The sequence below is a fragment of the Lingula anatina genome, chromosome 2 (assembly GCF_051362555.1).
Source record: "Lingula anatina isolate TDL-2025a chromosome 2, LinAna3.0, whole genome shotgun sequence".
Classification (NCBI taxonomy): domain Eukaryota; kingdom Metazoa; phylum Brachiopoda; class Lingulata; order Lingulida; family Lingulidae; genus Lingula; species Lingula anatina.
The window spans coordinates 28,468,516-28,482,216 of record NC_141768.1 but is presented as its reverse complement, the minus strand read 5'-3'; the positions used below and the strand labels follow the sequence as shown (position 1 = coordinate 28,482,216).

The window sequence follows — 13,701 nt, the reverse complement described above, 5'->3', positions numbered from 1 at the left end:
GATTGATAATTGAAAGTTGTCAGATGTATGAACGAGATGCCCGAGAGATCAGTAGCAGACGAAGTGGACTCATTTCTCTCGCGTATGAACCCGTGTTATACGCCTATCAGTACACAAAGTCTCGATTTGGATGGAGTTGTATTGGGCACCGAGCATGATGAATTCCGCTGTTTTAGTTCATCAGTAATGGCCAGTTCAAGAAGAAATGGGCCCATGAAAATCCGACTTACAGGTAGGTACTCTCCGGAGATGATCATATGTCTAAATGTTTGCCTCTAATCCCATTATAATGTGCGATTTCAATAAAATTTTCGAGTCCCAATTTCGTGTATCAATTCAATATGGCGGCCGCCGTTCATGGACAGGTATTTAGAGAATATGTGTCTTTTCTGATGATATTAGGATTGAGATTAGGTTCAAGTAATCCATTCATAAGAAAAATGTCTAAAGTCACTTAAGACAATAATGAAAATGTACTGTAAAACTGCTAGTTGTACTGTATACCATACACAACTTCGATTCACCGTAGGAAGACGTTCACTAAATTCGGTTTCTGACAACCCAGCATTGGCACTGCCTGGATTGGATAGATTTTAATTCTTTGAGTCTTTATAATGTTTAATTGAGTATTTGTTAAGATAAACTTTATTCTATGGGTCATCATATTAGACAAATATAGTAAAATGTAATAAAAATATTGTGCCATAAAATATCATACAGCTTGAAATTGGTGTAATTGATTTAAAAGAACTTTCCAATAAGCCTAATAATACTATAGTTACATTTAATAGAATACTGAGACCTTAATTTAGGCATAAAGGACATCATTGTCTTGCTACCCATTTCTTTAAAAAGTTTTCAAGTTGATTGGCAGCATTATTATCCCTGTGCCACTATAAATAGGGATCATTTGCTAGATTGAACGTCATTTACATTAAATCACCTCACTCATATGTTAAAAAATAAAACCTGTTAAATGAAATAGATAGCTATGTTTTCTTCACAAGTAATATATTTTTATTCTTAACAATTGAATAAACAAGACATGTTATCCTATATATATAAAACAGAACTATATTGTAAATGGGCTGAGTCACAGTTGGGTAGGGAATGGTCATGTATTGATCAACAAATGCTGTGGGGATGCTCAATATTGTACAGGTAGGATCCTTCCTGGATTTATGAGGAAAATTGACTGATATGAAATTTCACTGATTTTCAGAGGAAAAACTGTTTATTATGAAAAAGAAAATAGGTAAATTTTGTAAACAGAAGTGATATATTAACTAAGATGAAACATTGTGGCTGCTGTGGGTGCAATGTCATAGCAAATGTTTCTTTCAAATGTAAACAAAGTGTTTTGAGGTGTGTGTGATCTGGTTTTGAAAACAGAAAATAACATCCATCACTTTTATGTTGCTTTTGCCACTTAAGCTTTCTTTACATGAAAGCTTTCTTTTATGGTGTTTGGTAAAAGGATTATTCCTTTAGCATAGTATGTTACTTGGACCACTCGATGGAAGGGTAAGTGTGGACATCATCTTTGGTTTTAATATCATTCCTGGGTTAATTCTTTAATCATTAACAACATTTTTATATTTAAAGTAGGGTTACTTTTGGTTTTGCTTTGAATTTTATAATTTCTGTGATACCAGTATGTTAGTTCTAAAAGATATGCTGTCTGCTAAAAAAATGTCAAATTTATTTTCCTTTTAGAATGAGCTGATATTATCAATGTCTTGCAGGAGGTTTGAAAAGATAACGTTGTTGCCACAGAGGAATGTGTTTTATATTTTGCATTTGTAGTTTCATTTGGTCCCTGTCAACAAATGATAAGGCTGTGTGTAATCCTTAATTAACTTACTGATAGGTGACCACATTTTAGGAAGGTAGATTCATTAGGTTTTGTTACAGATGAAGTAAGTAAATGCCCACAATACATAGATTATGTCTTGGAAATGCCACTGTGATATAAAAAGTCCCCTTTTTCCAAAAATATAATTCTCACTCATGTGTCACGACTGCTCTGCTCAAACATGTTGTTTACATCAGCCACGTGATAAGCCCTGAATAGAAAGGAAGGCAAGCTGGGGCAGTTTGTAGGTAGCAGCAAGCTGTAATGCTACAGAACGGAGGGAGAGGTGAATTCAGAACCCCATTCATACTTTGTTCATGCTGAAAAGCACTTGGACCATTCATAAAGTCTCTGACACAAAAGAACTTGAGGCAGTCTCTTATACAACACAATGATGTGAGTGTACTGAGTCACTTGGTCTGTATGTTAGGTTGATCCAGCCATAAAGCAAATACACACAAACAGAGCAATGGAATACTAAGGTGCATTCCTCATGCATTGATTTTTCCCTATTGAAAACAATACCTTAGTAGAATAGCAGAATTGTGGTATACTAGTAAGCAGATCTGAAAGTATACTACAGTTAATATGCTCAGGAAAGTAGAGTTATTTTGGTAGTCATGGCTTAAATATCTTAATTCATAGCAATCGAACTTTGTGAATCTGTACAAATTTGCTGTTTTAGTGGGAAAAATATATGTTAAGTGTCATAATTTATTTTAAAGAAACCACATTTGTTTTTTGTTTTGTAATTAGAAGGCCTGGTTCCTCTTAAGTATGCCTCATGTTAGGCTCACTCATTTCCTCACACCTGCAGTTTGACATCCTTAGTCCATTGAGATAAGATTAACAGTACATACTATCATCGGCTCTTTGTGAGATGTTTGTATTTGATAATTGACCTGACTGGTTTTCTTGTGATCATTAACTATAATCATACATATACATATTTATATTGGCATTTGAAAACTTGTTTTGTAAGTCGTTTGGGATTGTACGCTTTGTCAGAAATATAGTTATCTGCCTCTTTTTGTCGCAAATTTTTAGAGTTGAACAAAGTATGGCATGTACTTCCCCTGCATGTAACACAGTGAATGTGAATTTTTTATTGTTGGAAAAGGCTATATGTTACCAGAATGTCTTGAGGAAAAGTTTACAAAAACATTCTCTTTTCAAGCCTGTCATTAATTATGGTGTACAGACTGGCTGTCTGCACCCATGTCTGCATGGTCACCTGACAGTGTGACAATAAATATTTGAGATATTTGATAAGTGAGCTAAATGTTGCTGTTACAAGTGTTATAAGTTTTTTTTTTTTTTTTTTTTTTTTTTGCATTTTAAGTTATTTCTACCATGGTTGTTTTTTTTTATATGAAGAATAGAAATTATTCTGTGTTTTATTTGTTGGCATGTCTGTATATAAGTTTCAAAGATTACATGAGTTCCACTTCATGACTTTATTATCTGTATTTACTATACATGAAAAGGTCTTTAGATTTAGAATGCAATGGGTCTTATCTAAAGAACATGTTCTGTTTATGTGCTGTAACCCAGTAAGGTTAAAATGCAAGTTATAAACTTAGGTTACAGATAATGTTTAATGAGCTAACTTTGTTATGCTATTTTCATGATCCCAGACTGCTCTTTTAATGTTGTCTAGGTTTTGCTCATTCAAGGATGCATGTAGCTTGCTGTTTTATGACTGCCTCATGTAAGCCTATAGTTTGATAACAAATTTGGGTTGTGCCATTGCTCTCTCTCAATTAGCTCAAATATTCTTTTGGCATCATATACTTATAGTAAAATGATGGATGTGAACAAACCATCTCCTTCCTTTAGTTAGTAAATAAATGCAATATATGAATATGATTAAATGGCTCTTTTTTATATCAAATATATATTTAAATTAATAGGAAATCCAGCTGAAAATATTATTAAAATTTAATAATATTTTCAGTTGGATTTCCTGGCAAGCATAAGTACTATACTAATACTATAGAGATAATACATGAGGCATTGAGAGAAAAGGTCCAAACTCAAAAATACTCAGTGATTAAACATTTTGAGACCATTTTCTTCACTTGGCTAAAACCCAAGAAGGTGTTCACATGTTCTTTGTCTTTTAATTTAAGCAGAAACAAATTTGGGGATGAATAAAAAATATCAACACAACCAATGCTCCATCCTGTTGTATTGATTAAATAAAAAGATGAATAAAGAGAAGTGCTATCTCTTAAAATTAAAATGACATGGATTTTCCCTTCTACTTGTTAATGTTTTTATGAAATATGTAATAATTCTTAATATTTTTCAGTACTGTGTGCAAAGAATCTGGCAAAGAAGGACTTCTTTCGTGAGTATTTATAAACTGTTTCTGTTTTCTGTTTCAAGTATCATTCTAGCTTTTCTCTCCAATTAATATACAACTCTAGTCAGTAATCCCATAACAAATAATATGTAAACACATTTTTGAAGTGCAATTTTTTACTCTGTTCTTGAGTTTTTACATAAAATATCAAGCTTTGCATCTTTTTTTTTTAATGATAAAAGTATGTCACTTAATACCGAGTTGGCTGTGGGATTTTGTCAATATTTTGTGTCAGACTGATTACACTAATCTAAGGGCTCGTTCCCAATGACACAATCATTTAAAGTAGATCAATCCAACTCCAACTAATGGAATCAGTTTAACAGATCAACACACCGCCTCCTGGCATTGAGTAAAATACAGAAAAGCTGGTGATCATATGAGTAAGTTAGAGACAAGAGGAGGCGTGTTAATCTCTTAAACTGATTGCATTCAGTGAGAGTCCCTGTAGAGTTGTATCAATCTACAAAGAAGATGGTTTCATAGGGAATGAACCCCAGTAGTTATCATGCCCTTGGCTGCACTTAGCACATTGTACTTATATATACCAAGCATGGTGTCACAGAACAAGTTTTGTTTGCCTTTGTTGGGAAAACAGACCTGTTTAAATGCCTGTATATGAGGCAATTCAATGTAGTGATTGTTAACTGTCTAGGTGTGTCATTATTTATGTACAGATGTGACTTCTTATTGAAGAAGGTGATAAAGTGAGCATTTTAAAAAGCAGTAGCACACAGGTGAAGGTGAACTTGATGATACAGTGGATGATATTAAACGTTTTGAACATGCTGTAATCTATAAGTAATTTGTTTTGTCATCAGGAAAGAGTAGGTTTTGTTGAGTAAGACTTATTGAATGGTGACAGACATCAGTGTTTTCCTTCCTATTGGTCTGTCAAACTGAGTTGTGTCCTGAGTCATCAACTTTTTGTGGCCTCCGTATTCTTAGTTCGCAATATGTGAATATGTTCATAAAAAGACGGCTTAGCATTTCTTTATTTTGCAAGGTCATCTTGCAATAGCAGGTTACTAAACCATATAGTTGTACTTTGTTGTAAAGTACAACACCTGAATTATAAACTGTTTGTCACCATTTCTGTCAGTTGATTTTTAAGGTGTATTGATCTTTCTAGTCTCCTTCCTTTTCTTGCTGTAATAACCACTTGATGTAGTGTTTCCGTTACTGAGGCTGTTTAAAGTTTTGGCTCTGTTATGAAACAAAATTCAAGGCTGTCATTCTAGACCTAGTAAAGATGACTTCCTGTTGGAGGAAAGGAATGTTTATCCCTATGTGTCTGGGAAAAAGTGTGGATATCCTTTCAGTCAGTGAAACAAAGGACCTTGTCAATTAAATTTTTTCATAAACCATTTGATTTTTACCAATGTTTGAGCATCTCTTCAATGCAGCACTTTTTTTGGAGGGAGTGGGGCTCTCAAATTACAATTTGATCTTTCAGTTCATGTATGTCTGCCCCTTTTAAGACAACAATGATATTAAATCGGGGTTTGATTTGGTCATTAAATAAGGTCACACCAGAGTGGGTATTCCTATTACTTATCTGTTAATATTTTTCTGGGTGAACCCACAAGTGGGACACAGAAAAAGATTGCAGTTCAGTGAAAGAAAACTATTTCTTGGCTTTTTCAGGCCTGCCAGATCCTTTTGCTAAAATTAGTGTTGATGGCTCAGGCCAGTGCCATTCAACAGAAACATGTAAAAACACATTGGATCCCAAATGGAACCAGCATTATGATTTGTAAGTATTCTTAGGGTTACACTACACGTATATATAACACCTAGACTTCTTGCTGAGAAATGTACCGGATGCCAGAGTCATTATTTTGTTTAAAAAAAGGAAAGAATTTTCAGAAATGGCTGGCATGCACAAATAATCAGAACTCTGTGTGCTAGGGCATTTAAGGTTTTTTGAAACTTATTGTACAAAAAGAGTTTTTTTTTTAATTACAATTTCAATGCGTTGGAATTTTAGTACAAAAATAGGCAATATACATAAATGTCAACATAACTTTCTCTGTTTGTTACAGATACATAGGACAAAAAGACTCCATCACCATCAGTGTGTGGAACTACAAAAAGATACATAAAAAGCAAGGAGCAGGCTTTTTAGGATGTGTACGAATTATGTCCAATGCCATACAGAGGCTAAAAGACACTGGATGTGAGTAGATCATGCAAAACAAACAACCAACCAATATATTGTCTTAATATATTTTTTTTACATTCCTCTAGTTGAAATTTGACTTGGCAACTCTTTTGTTGAGATTTTAAACTTTCAATGTATATTTAGTATTAAATGCAACAAAGACTATCAGGGGTGAAACTATGACTGTGTGTGTGTGTGTGTGTGTGTGTGTGTGTGTGTGTGTGTGTTAAGCTCAAGTGAGGGAAACAGTTTGTAATACACCCTTTTGTTATAAACCAGCTGAAGACTATCAGTAGCAACAATTTTGATTGGCTTAAAGTTCTCTCAACAGAAAAGTTACCAGTTGGGCAGATTAGGAGGTTGCTTTTTCTTTGATCAATTTTGGAATATTTTTACAATGGAAGAAAATGAATTTGTACAGAACCATCTGAAAATGATAGATATAGGGGTAAATTTTGTCTTAGAATTGTTTTCGATAGTTTACAGATACTGAAATAAAATATTTTTCTAATGCTTTTTCCACCACGATCAAAAACCACAAGTATTGACGAGTGATTCATTTTTGGGCATTTTTACCAAGAGAAAGCCAGGGGTAAAATGAATAATGATTTTCAATGTGACAAAATTGTTTGCAGTTAATGAAATCTGGCTTTGCCTACAGAAGAAATCATTTGTACAGCAATTGTCCTTGGTCTCTTGTTTCTATGCCTTGTGCAGTAAATGAACATCAGATTCCAGTATATTACATGTAATTAATCTGTCTGCTTTTGTGATCGGTAAATGCGAAGTTCGATTTTCCACAGAATAGAACAGAGACATCTCAAATCATTTTGTCTAAATGCCAAAGCAGTATGAAAAAGAGCTAGCTGTATGGATTGTGTATTTTGAAGAAAGACTTGTGTGAAACTACTATTATATCTACTTCCTCATCATTGCATGTAAGTGCAAATATATTGCTACATTTATTTGCGATGTGCTTGTTTATTGAAATATCAATATTGAAAGACCCCTGGGGGAGGAAACAGTTAAGAACCAGCAGACTTTTTATCAGTTGATCTGAACATGCAATCTTGTAAAGCTTAGGAAGACCAAATGAGCCAAAGAGCAGGGCATGTGTTAAAGTTACCATTAGTTAAACGTTTTACAGGGTAACTGTTTGTACATATTAGTGGATGATAATCCCTCTGGCTCAAATTCTTAGTTCAATCTTTTTTGTGTACTTGAATTGTTGTCATATGTGGTGTCTAGGTTGATATTTTATATTAGATTGATGTGAGTATAATCTTTTGATGATACATTCACTGTTATCCCACGGAAACTGCCAGCAACATAGACCCCATTTCCAGAGATTAGATCGATCTACTTTAGATCGACCTAACTCCCTGGGGGTTCACGCTAAATAGCTGTCAGCTGAGCGGACACGAAAGTTAATTACCCCCTTACAGCTTGTAGTAGGCGGGACGGAAATTTAAGCCGGATTATCTGACAGTAATCTAGTGAGACTCCCCGCGGGGATAGATCGATCTAAAAGCTCTGGGAATACAGCCATAGTTGATGATTCTGAAGTGTGTGTATAACACTATTAAATTTTGTTTGCCAAAATGGACAAAAAAAATTAAAAGAAACATTTTTGTCAAGGTACGTGAGTTAAGAGAGGAGCTTTCCTCTTTGCTAGGCAGGTGTGGTGGTGTCTCGCTATGCGCAAAGTTGGAAGCTTTGATGTACAGGTGTATTTTAAGAGTTATAAAAAAAGAAACCAGCAGGTTCTCTTTAATTAGACTTTTCCCTTGCACAATTTAAAAATTATTTTAGATTCTGTAACCTATATGAGCATTTAAGTTAAATTAGATATATACAAAAAAGCAGACTTTCATCAAATTTTGATCTCAGCACTTACAAAGTAGATTACCCAGCTAACATATTGTTGTGTGATTTTTCCATGATTCAGCAAAATTATTTTAATGTTTTGTCTGCCACCTTTAATAATTACCTTACTGCAAATTTAGGTGGAGATGGCTTATCTTGCCATAACATTGATTCACTATTAAAAGAAGGGGGTGGGGACCTTACAGGGAATATTATAAACACCTAACAGTATGTACACCTCTAAATTATTTATATTATTTATATCCTTTGATAATGATATCCTTATTTATAATATGTAACCCTGCTGTGTTAAATATCTCATACAGAGTATATATGAATGATATTGAAATTGCACGTCATAAAGAGTCAGGTGGACTGCCTCCCAAGGTGGGCTGATATCCTCGTTCCCTAAAACACAGCGATAACTGATATTAAATGGTCAGCTTGTAATTTTTTTTTTCGGGTGGGAGGGATCTGGGAATGCTTACAGTGCTGTGTAAACAAGACTGAATTGGTTCATAAGATTGTTGCATCACGGTGGGATATTTTCTCCCCTGCTCTGTGCAAGCTGTCTCTTGCAAAGAGAATGCTGCCCTGGGAACACTTTAAGGGAGGATATAAGGAAATTGCTTAATGTGTACGCTTTAGGAAGTGTCTTTTGGTATTTGGGAATTCAAGGCAACATCCTGAGTTATTGGCAAATAATTTTTGAAGATATTTGTTTATGTGTTTATGTGCTTTCTAATCATATACAACTGGTGTCAGAGAGTGATTGGGGGGGGGGGGGGGGGGCAGAGGAACAGTGGCAGACTTGCTTGGAAAAGGAAATCTCTTTATGTGCGCTATAATGATATAACTGGCAGACTAAAGGAAATTAGTGCATCCATCTCCAATCCTATCAGAACAAGCACCCATTATCGTCATTGTGTGTTGTATGTGGATTTACTGTGCTGCTGGAATCGATTGATCTGATCTTCTGCTTCAGAATGTAGACTAGACTCTGCATATGAGTCATTCCCTGAAATTTTCTGACCTACCACATACATTTCCCAGGCAGAGGAATAAATGCAAGCAAGGTGTAGAGCTCAGGCAGGGAGTATCCTGTAGTTTGCAGGCAATTTACAGTGTTCAACTTCATTGGCTATCAAAAAACTCCAAACTGGAACATTTTAGGGAATATCTGTGTATCTTTTAGGATAAGAAAGGATGCTGGGTTTACATTGTGTTTGAAATGAGTTCATCAGACCTATGCTGTGGTCTTGGATTATTAAATGAAATGAAATTATGGGGTGTATATGTTGTCGATTGCCAGGCTCCTTAGGTAAGTGGAAAATGGCTGTCAGAATTTTCCGGTCAATTTCTATTGAAGGGTATAATGCTTGTGATTAAAAAAAAAGATGATTTTTTTTTTGATGATTAGAATATGATATTAACACTGGCATCCTTTTTTTTCTGTCATTTACTGATTTTCAAAAAGGTTTCACATGATGAAGAATACTTCCACCAGCCACTAGTGGAACTGGAAGTAATCTGTTGTTTTTTAAAGTGTAATGTACCAGCTTTTAACTGTAAATCATTTTGTTCTTGCAGTTCAACGGTTAGACTTACAAAAGAACAATGCTGATGACAATGAAACAGTTCGAGGGCAGATAGTCATCAGTCTTATTACCAGGGATCGTGGGGGAGGCTCTGGTCCCACCGTCGCAGATATATCTGGCATATCAACCATTATACCCAGGGATCCCAACGAGCTGCCCGAGGGGTAAGTACTGTGAAAAGAGGTCTTTATTGGAATTGGAAAGAATGATTCTTTCTTTGAAAATATCTGGTTAAATTCTTTACCACCAGTAATGGGTGAAAATGTTATGTATTTTTTAAGACCAACGTGACGATATGGCAAAAATAAAACCCAATCCTTATTTTCTCAATAAATTTACTGTAATATAAAGTTCAAGAGAGTGGAAAAATACAAGGCAACAGAGTGTCTGAATTCCTAACTCGGTAATACCTCCAGTTCTGTTGTAATTTTCTACTTGTAGACATAAATGAATCAAATTTCCTGTTTGCAATAAAATGTTACATAAAAAAAAATCTGCTATGATAATTTAGCATAGCATTTTCTAGATTGCCTTATGGCAGTGTATTTTGTCTCTTGTATATTATGTGGATTTGGCAGGCTTACTTGAAGTCTTTGAAGAGGTGTCAAGGGAGTGTTGAATATGACAGTCTGTAATTATGAGAACGGATGACTGATCTGTGAAGTTGCTATTTCTTCCCTTTTTTTCTTTCCTTTTGTGGTGGTATGGCTATTATGGTTTGGCACAATTTCATAAAATGGTGTCAGAGTTGCATAGATGGGTTTATGATTATCTATACCTGAGTACCTTCCAGGGTCCTCTGTATAGCTAGCCTGTCACATGATTTTTCCCTAATATGTCAATATCCCAATTAAAGAATTAAAAAAAAAATGAATATTAAAATCATTGTGCCTGAAAGAGAAAGAAATGGTGAAAATTGCTTGATGATAATGTGACGGTGAAATTTCTATGAACCTTGTCCTGTTTTAGTTGTTGCCAAGTTTGAAAAGATAGACTGATTTGATTTTTGAAGGTATCAGGGTGGCATGGTTTTGTACATTGCTTCCTGCAAGCCTGATATCATCTGTTATGAAGCAGTTCCTTAACATCGGGAAATTATCAACTTCCATGATGGATTTCAGTGGCTGGTCAAGACTCCAAACTTGCATGTGGTTTTTACACAGAATCAAAACAGCAGAGCCACAGCTAGTGTGGAATTTCTGTTCAACAGCTAAATGGTGTGTGTGTGTGTGTGTGTATTTGCCACTCGTAGTTTATGTTCATCGTGTTTGCAGTCTGTGGCTGTAGAATTCCTTTATGATATTCATGCATTCTGGCAGCTAAGTCTACATGTTTGATCCCTTGGTGGCAAAGCAAGCTGCTTGCCAAAGCCAAATTGAACATGCAATAATCTGCACGAATCTGATAAGCCAGCTTGGGATTTTGTTGATTTTTCATTTGAGTGTGTAAATCTGTGAAGATCTGATAAAGAAATGCATTAATTCTCCTATGCTATCAGACAGCATATGATTCATAATATGATGGCTAGTCTGCCAGGGAATTTATTAGGCCATGTTGATGTAGATTTAGGATTTACTGATAATGATGGTCTATCTGATGTTCTTTCACCAGGTGCATTTGGCCCTGTTGTGGTATATTACATTATGGGAAAAAGCTGATCAAATTAGCTCTGGGATTCTGTTCATACTCTACTGGTAATTAGGTCAAATATAAATTTAGGGATCAACCATTTGTATATTACCCACCAATTTGGTGCAATGTTACAAGCAGTAGGTCCCTGGACATTTTTGACATGAATTTTGACTGATAAAATATGAAATAATAATACTGGACTGATAAAAATCTATAGCCTAGTAATTATGACAAAATTTATTTTTGAGCTGCCTTATACCTCAGGGAAGTCTTTTATTAGCTATGAGTTGAAGAAAATCTGTTCACTAAAAGGATAATGCCATTTGTGCCTCCACCTTCTCTTTATTTTTAGTTTGTTGGTGTGAATATGCAATCCTTATGTTGCACATTATAAAGCAAGGGATTTGAAATCAAATTTGTTGCCATGGACTATGGTGCCATTATTTGTAATTTATTGTATTTTGAAAGAGTAAATCCAGAAAATCTGTCGTAGAGTCAGTTGGTAAATAAAGAAGTAGAGTAAAAAAATTGCATGCCCGAGTATGGTTTAAGAAATTGAAGAATTAATGGAAGTATAGGATTTTATGAGAACGGGTTTGCCAATATATTGAAGAAGCAGTAGACAACAAAATATGCATTTATAAACCGTGTATGAATAGAATGCATGGAATAGAATGTTTTTGCCATAAAAGCTAAATATAAGTCATGCTACATAATCTGACATAATTATCTTTTTTTACCTCCAAACGTACTGACATTATTTGGCCTGACTCCTGTACACCTGTACATATCTACACTATTAATGTAACAAAAAGTAATTCAACTAATTTTAGGCATAACTGATCTATGCCAGGTGTGAAGAGATAAAAAAATAATGTTTTTTTTGGGGGGGAGGGTATTTTGATGTCAGACCTCGACTACAGCATAGATGGGCCTTATTGAATGTTACAATATAAGAGAGGGTAAAGGTAATCTGTTAGCTTAATCAGACACATCCAGCTGGCTTATATTTTTAGTGTAGACCTATCTTCCTTTCTGTGCATATCTGGGAAAGTGAGAGGTGATTGCCAGTGAAATATTGGCAATTACTTTAATTCAGATTTAAGTAGGAAATAGAAAAATGTTTGTGTCTGGGCCACTTGGGCAGGTTAAGTCAGGAATGAGGAAAAAGGAAGGAAATGCTATATAACTCTAGAATGCAGGGCCAAAATTGAACTGCAGTCTAGGTATGCGCTATCAGTAGCTTTTCACCTAATGCTGAAAGATAAACCAACTTGGCTGATAAAAATGGGGAAATACTTTATATTTTTTGCAAAATTAAATTTATAATTGATTGGGACCATAAACTTAATGCTATGAAATATATCCAGGTATTCTGCTTATAACACTTTTTCTAAGGGAGTTCAAACTTCTTTTTAAATAAACCTGAATTTAAAAGACAAATGAAGACATCCTTCTAAATAGAAAGTTAATGAAGCAGTCTCAATGCTGTATTCACTCTTGAATTTGTGCAAAGTTGTATATATTTTAACTAACAGGGAGTGGTATATCAAGGATAAAACAAGCATCAGAAAAAAAAAGGAATAACATGATATTGTTCAACTCGTGCCTGCATTCAGTTAAACATTTTTATTTATTCTTATGCATATTATAAGAGATCTAGTGAAAAATTAAGCATTGACTTACAGAATAATATGAGTATGACAGAAGCAGTGTTGTTTGCTTATCACTTAAAAAATGAATGCTTTGTTCCAGGTGGGAAGAAAGGCGTACCGCAAGTGGAAGGGTCCATTACATAAACCATGTCACAAGAACTACACAGTGGGAAAGACCAACAAGGTGAGAAAAAATATAATTTAAAAGAAGATATGAAATAATATATGATATGTTAGTGTAGAGGAAAAAATGTAATGATTTGCAAGTGCAGTGATCAAATTAAGCAGGCCTGTGTAGTCTGAAGGTTAGGTACTGTTTAAAAGAAAATGGTCTTTCAAACCTTGTTTGTGAAGATGTGAAAAGAATAAGGGCATTTAGTTCATACATGTATTTCTGTCTTAAGTATTAGTCATAAATTATGATTTAAGTCAATAAATTTTATGTTTTGTAAATACAGCTGATATATGATGGATTACTTACATAATTTTCAAACCAATGATATGGAATCTTTGGGGTTATTGACATGACTTACAAAATAGGTTATTATGGACATTGTTTAAAG

At 34.5% G+C, this 13,701-nt stretch overlaps 1 protein-coding gene across 1 annotated transcript in view; it reads left to right on the top strand.

Moving 5' to 3' along the window:
- Positions 1 to 52: 52 nt before the first annotated feature.
- The window catches only part of LOC106177109 (E3 ubiquitin-protein ligase SMURF2-like), a 29,565-nt gene continuing 15,916 nt past the window's right edge, over positions 53 to 13,701 (top strand). The window contains exons 1-6 of the mRNA XM_013559790.2: positions 53 to 232; positions 4,170 to 4,208; positions 5,871 to 5,979; positions 6,269 to 6,402; positions 9,844 to 10,015; positions 13,239 to 13,322. Coding sequence (XP_013415244.2) covers positions 85 to 232; positions 4,170 to 4,208; positions 5,871 to 5,979; positions 6,269 to 6,402; positions 9,844 to 10,015; positions 13,239 to 13,322 — 686 coding nt within the window. The 5' untranslated portion in view covers positions 53 to 84. The remainder of the gene's footprint in view (positions 233 to 4,169; positions 4,209 to 5,870; positions 5,980 to 6,268; positions 6,403 to 9,843; positions 10,016 to 13,238; positions 13,323 to 13,701) is intronic.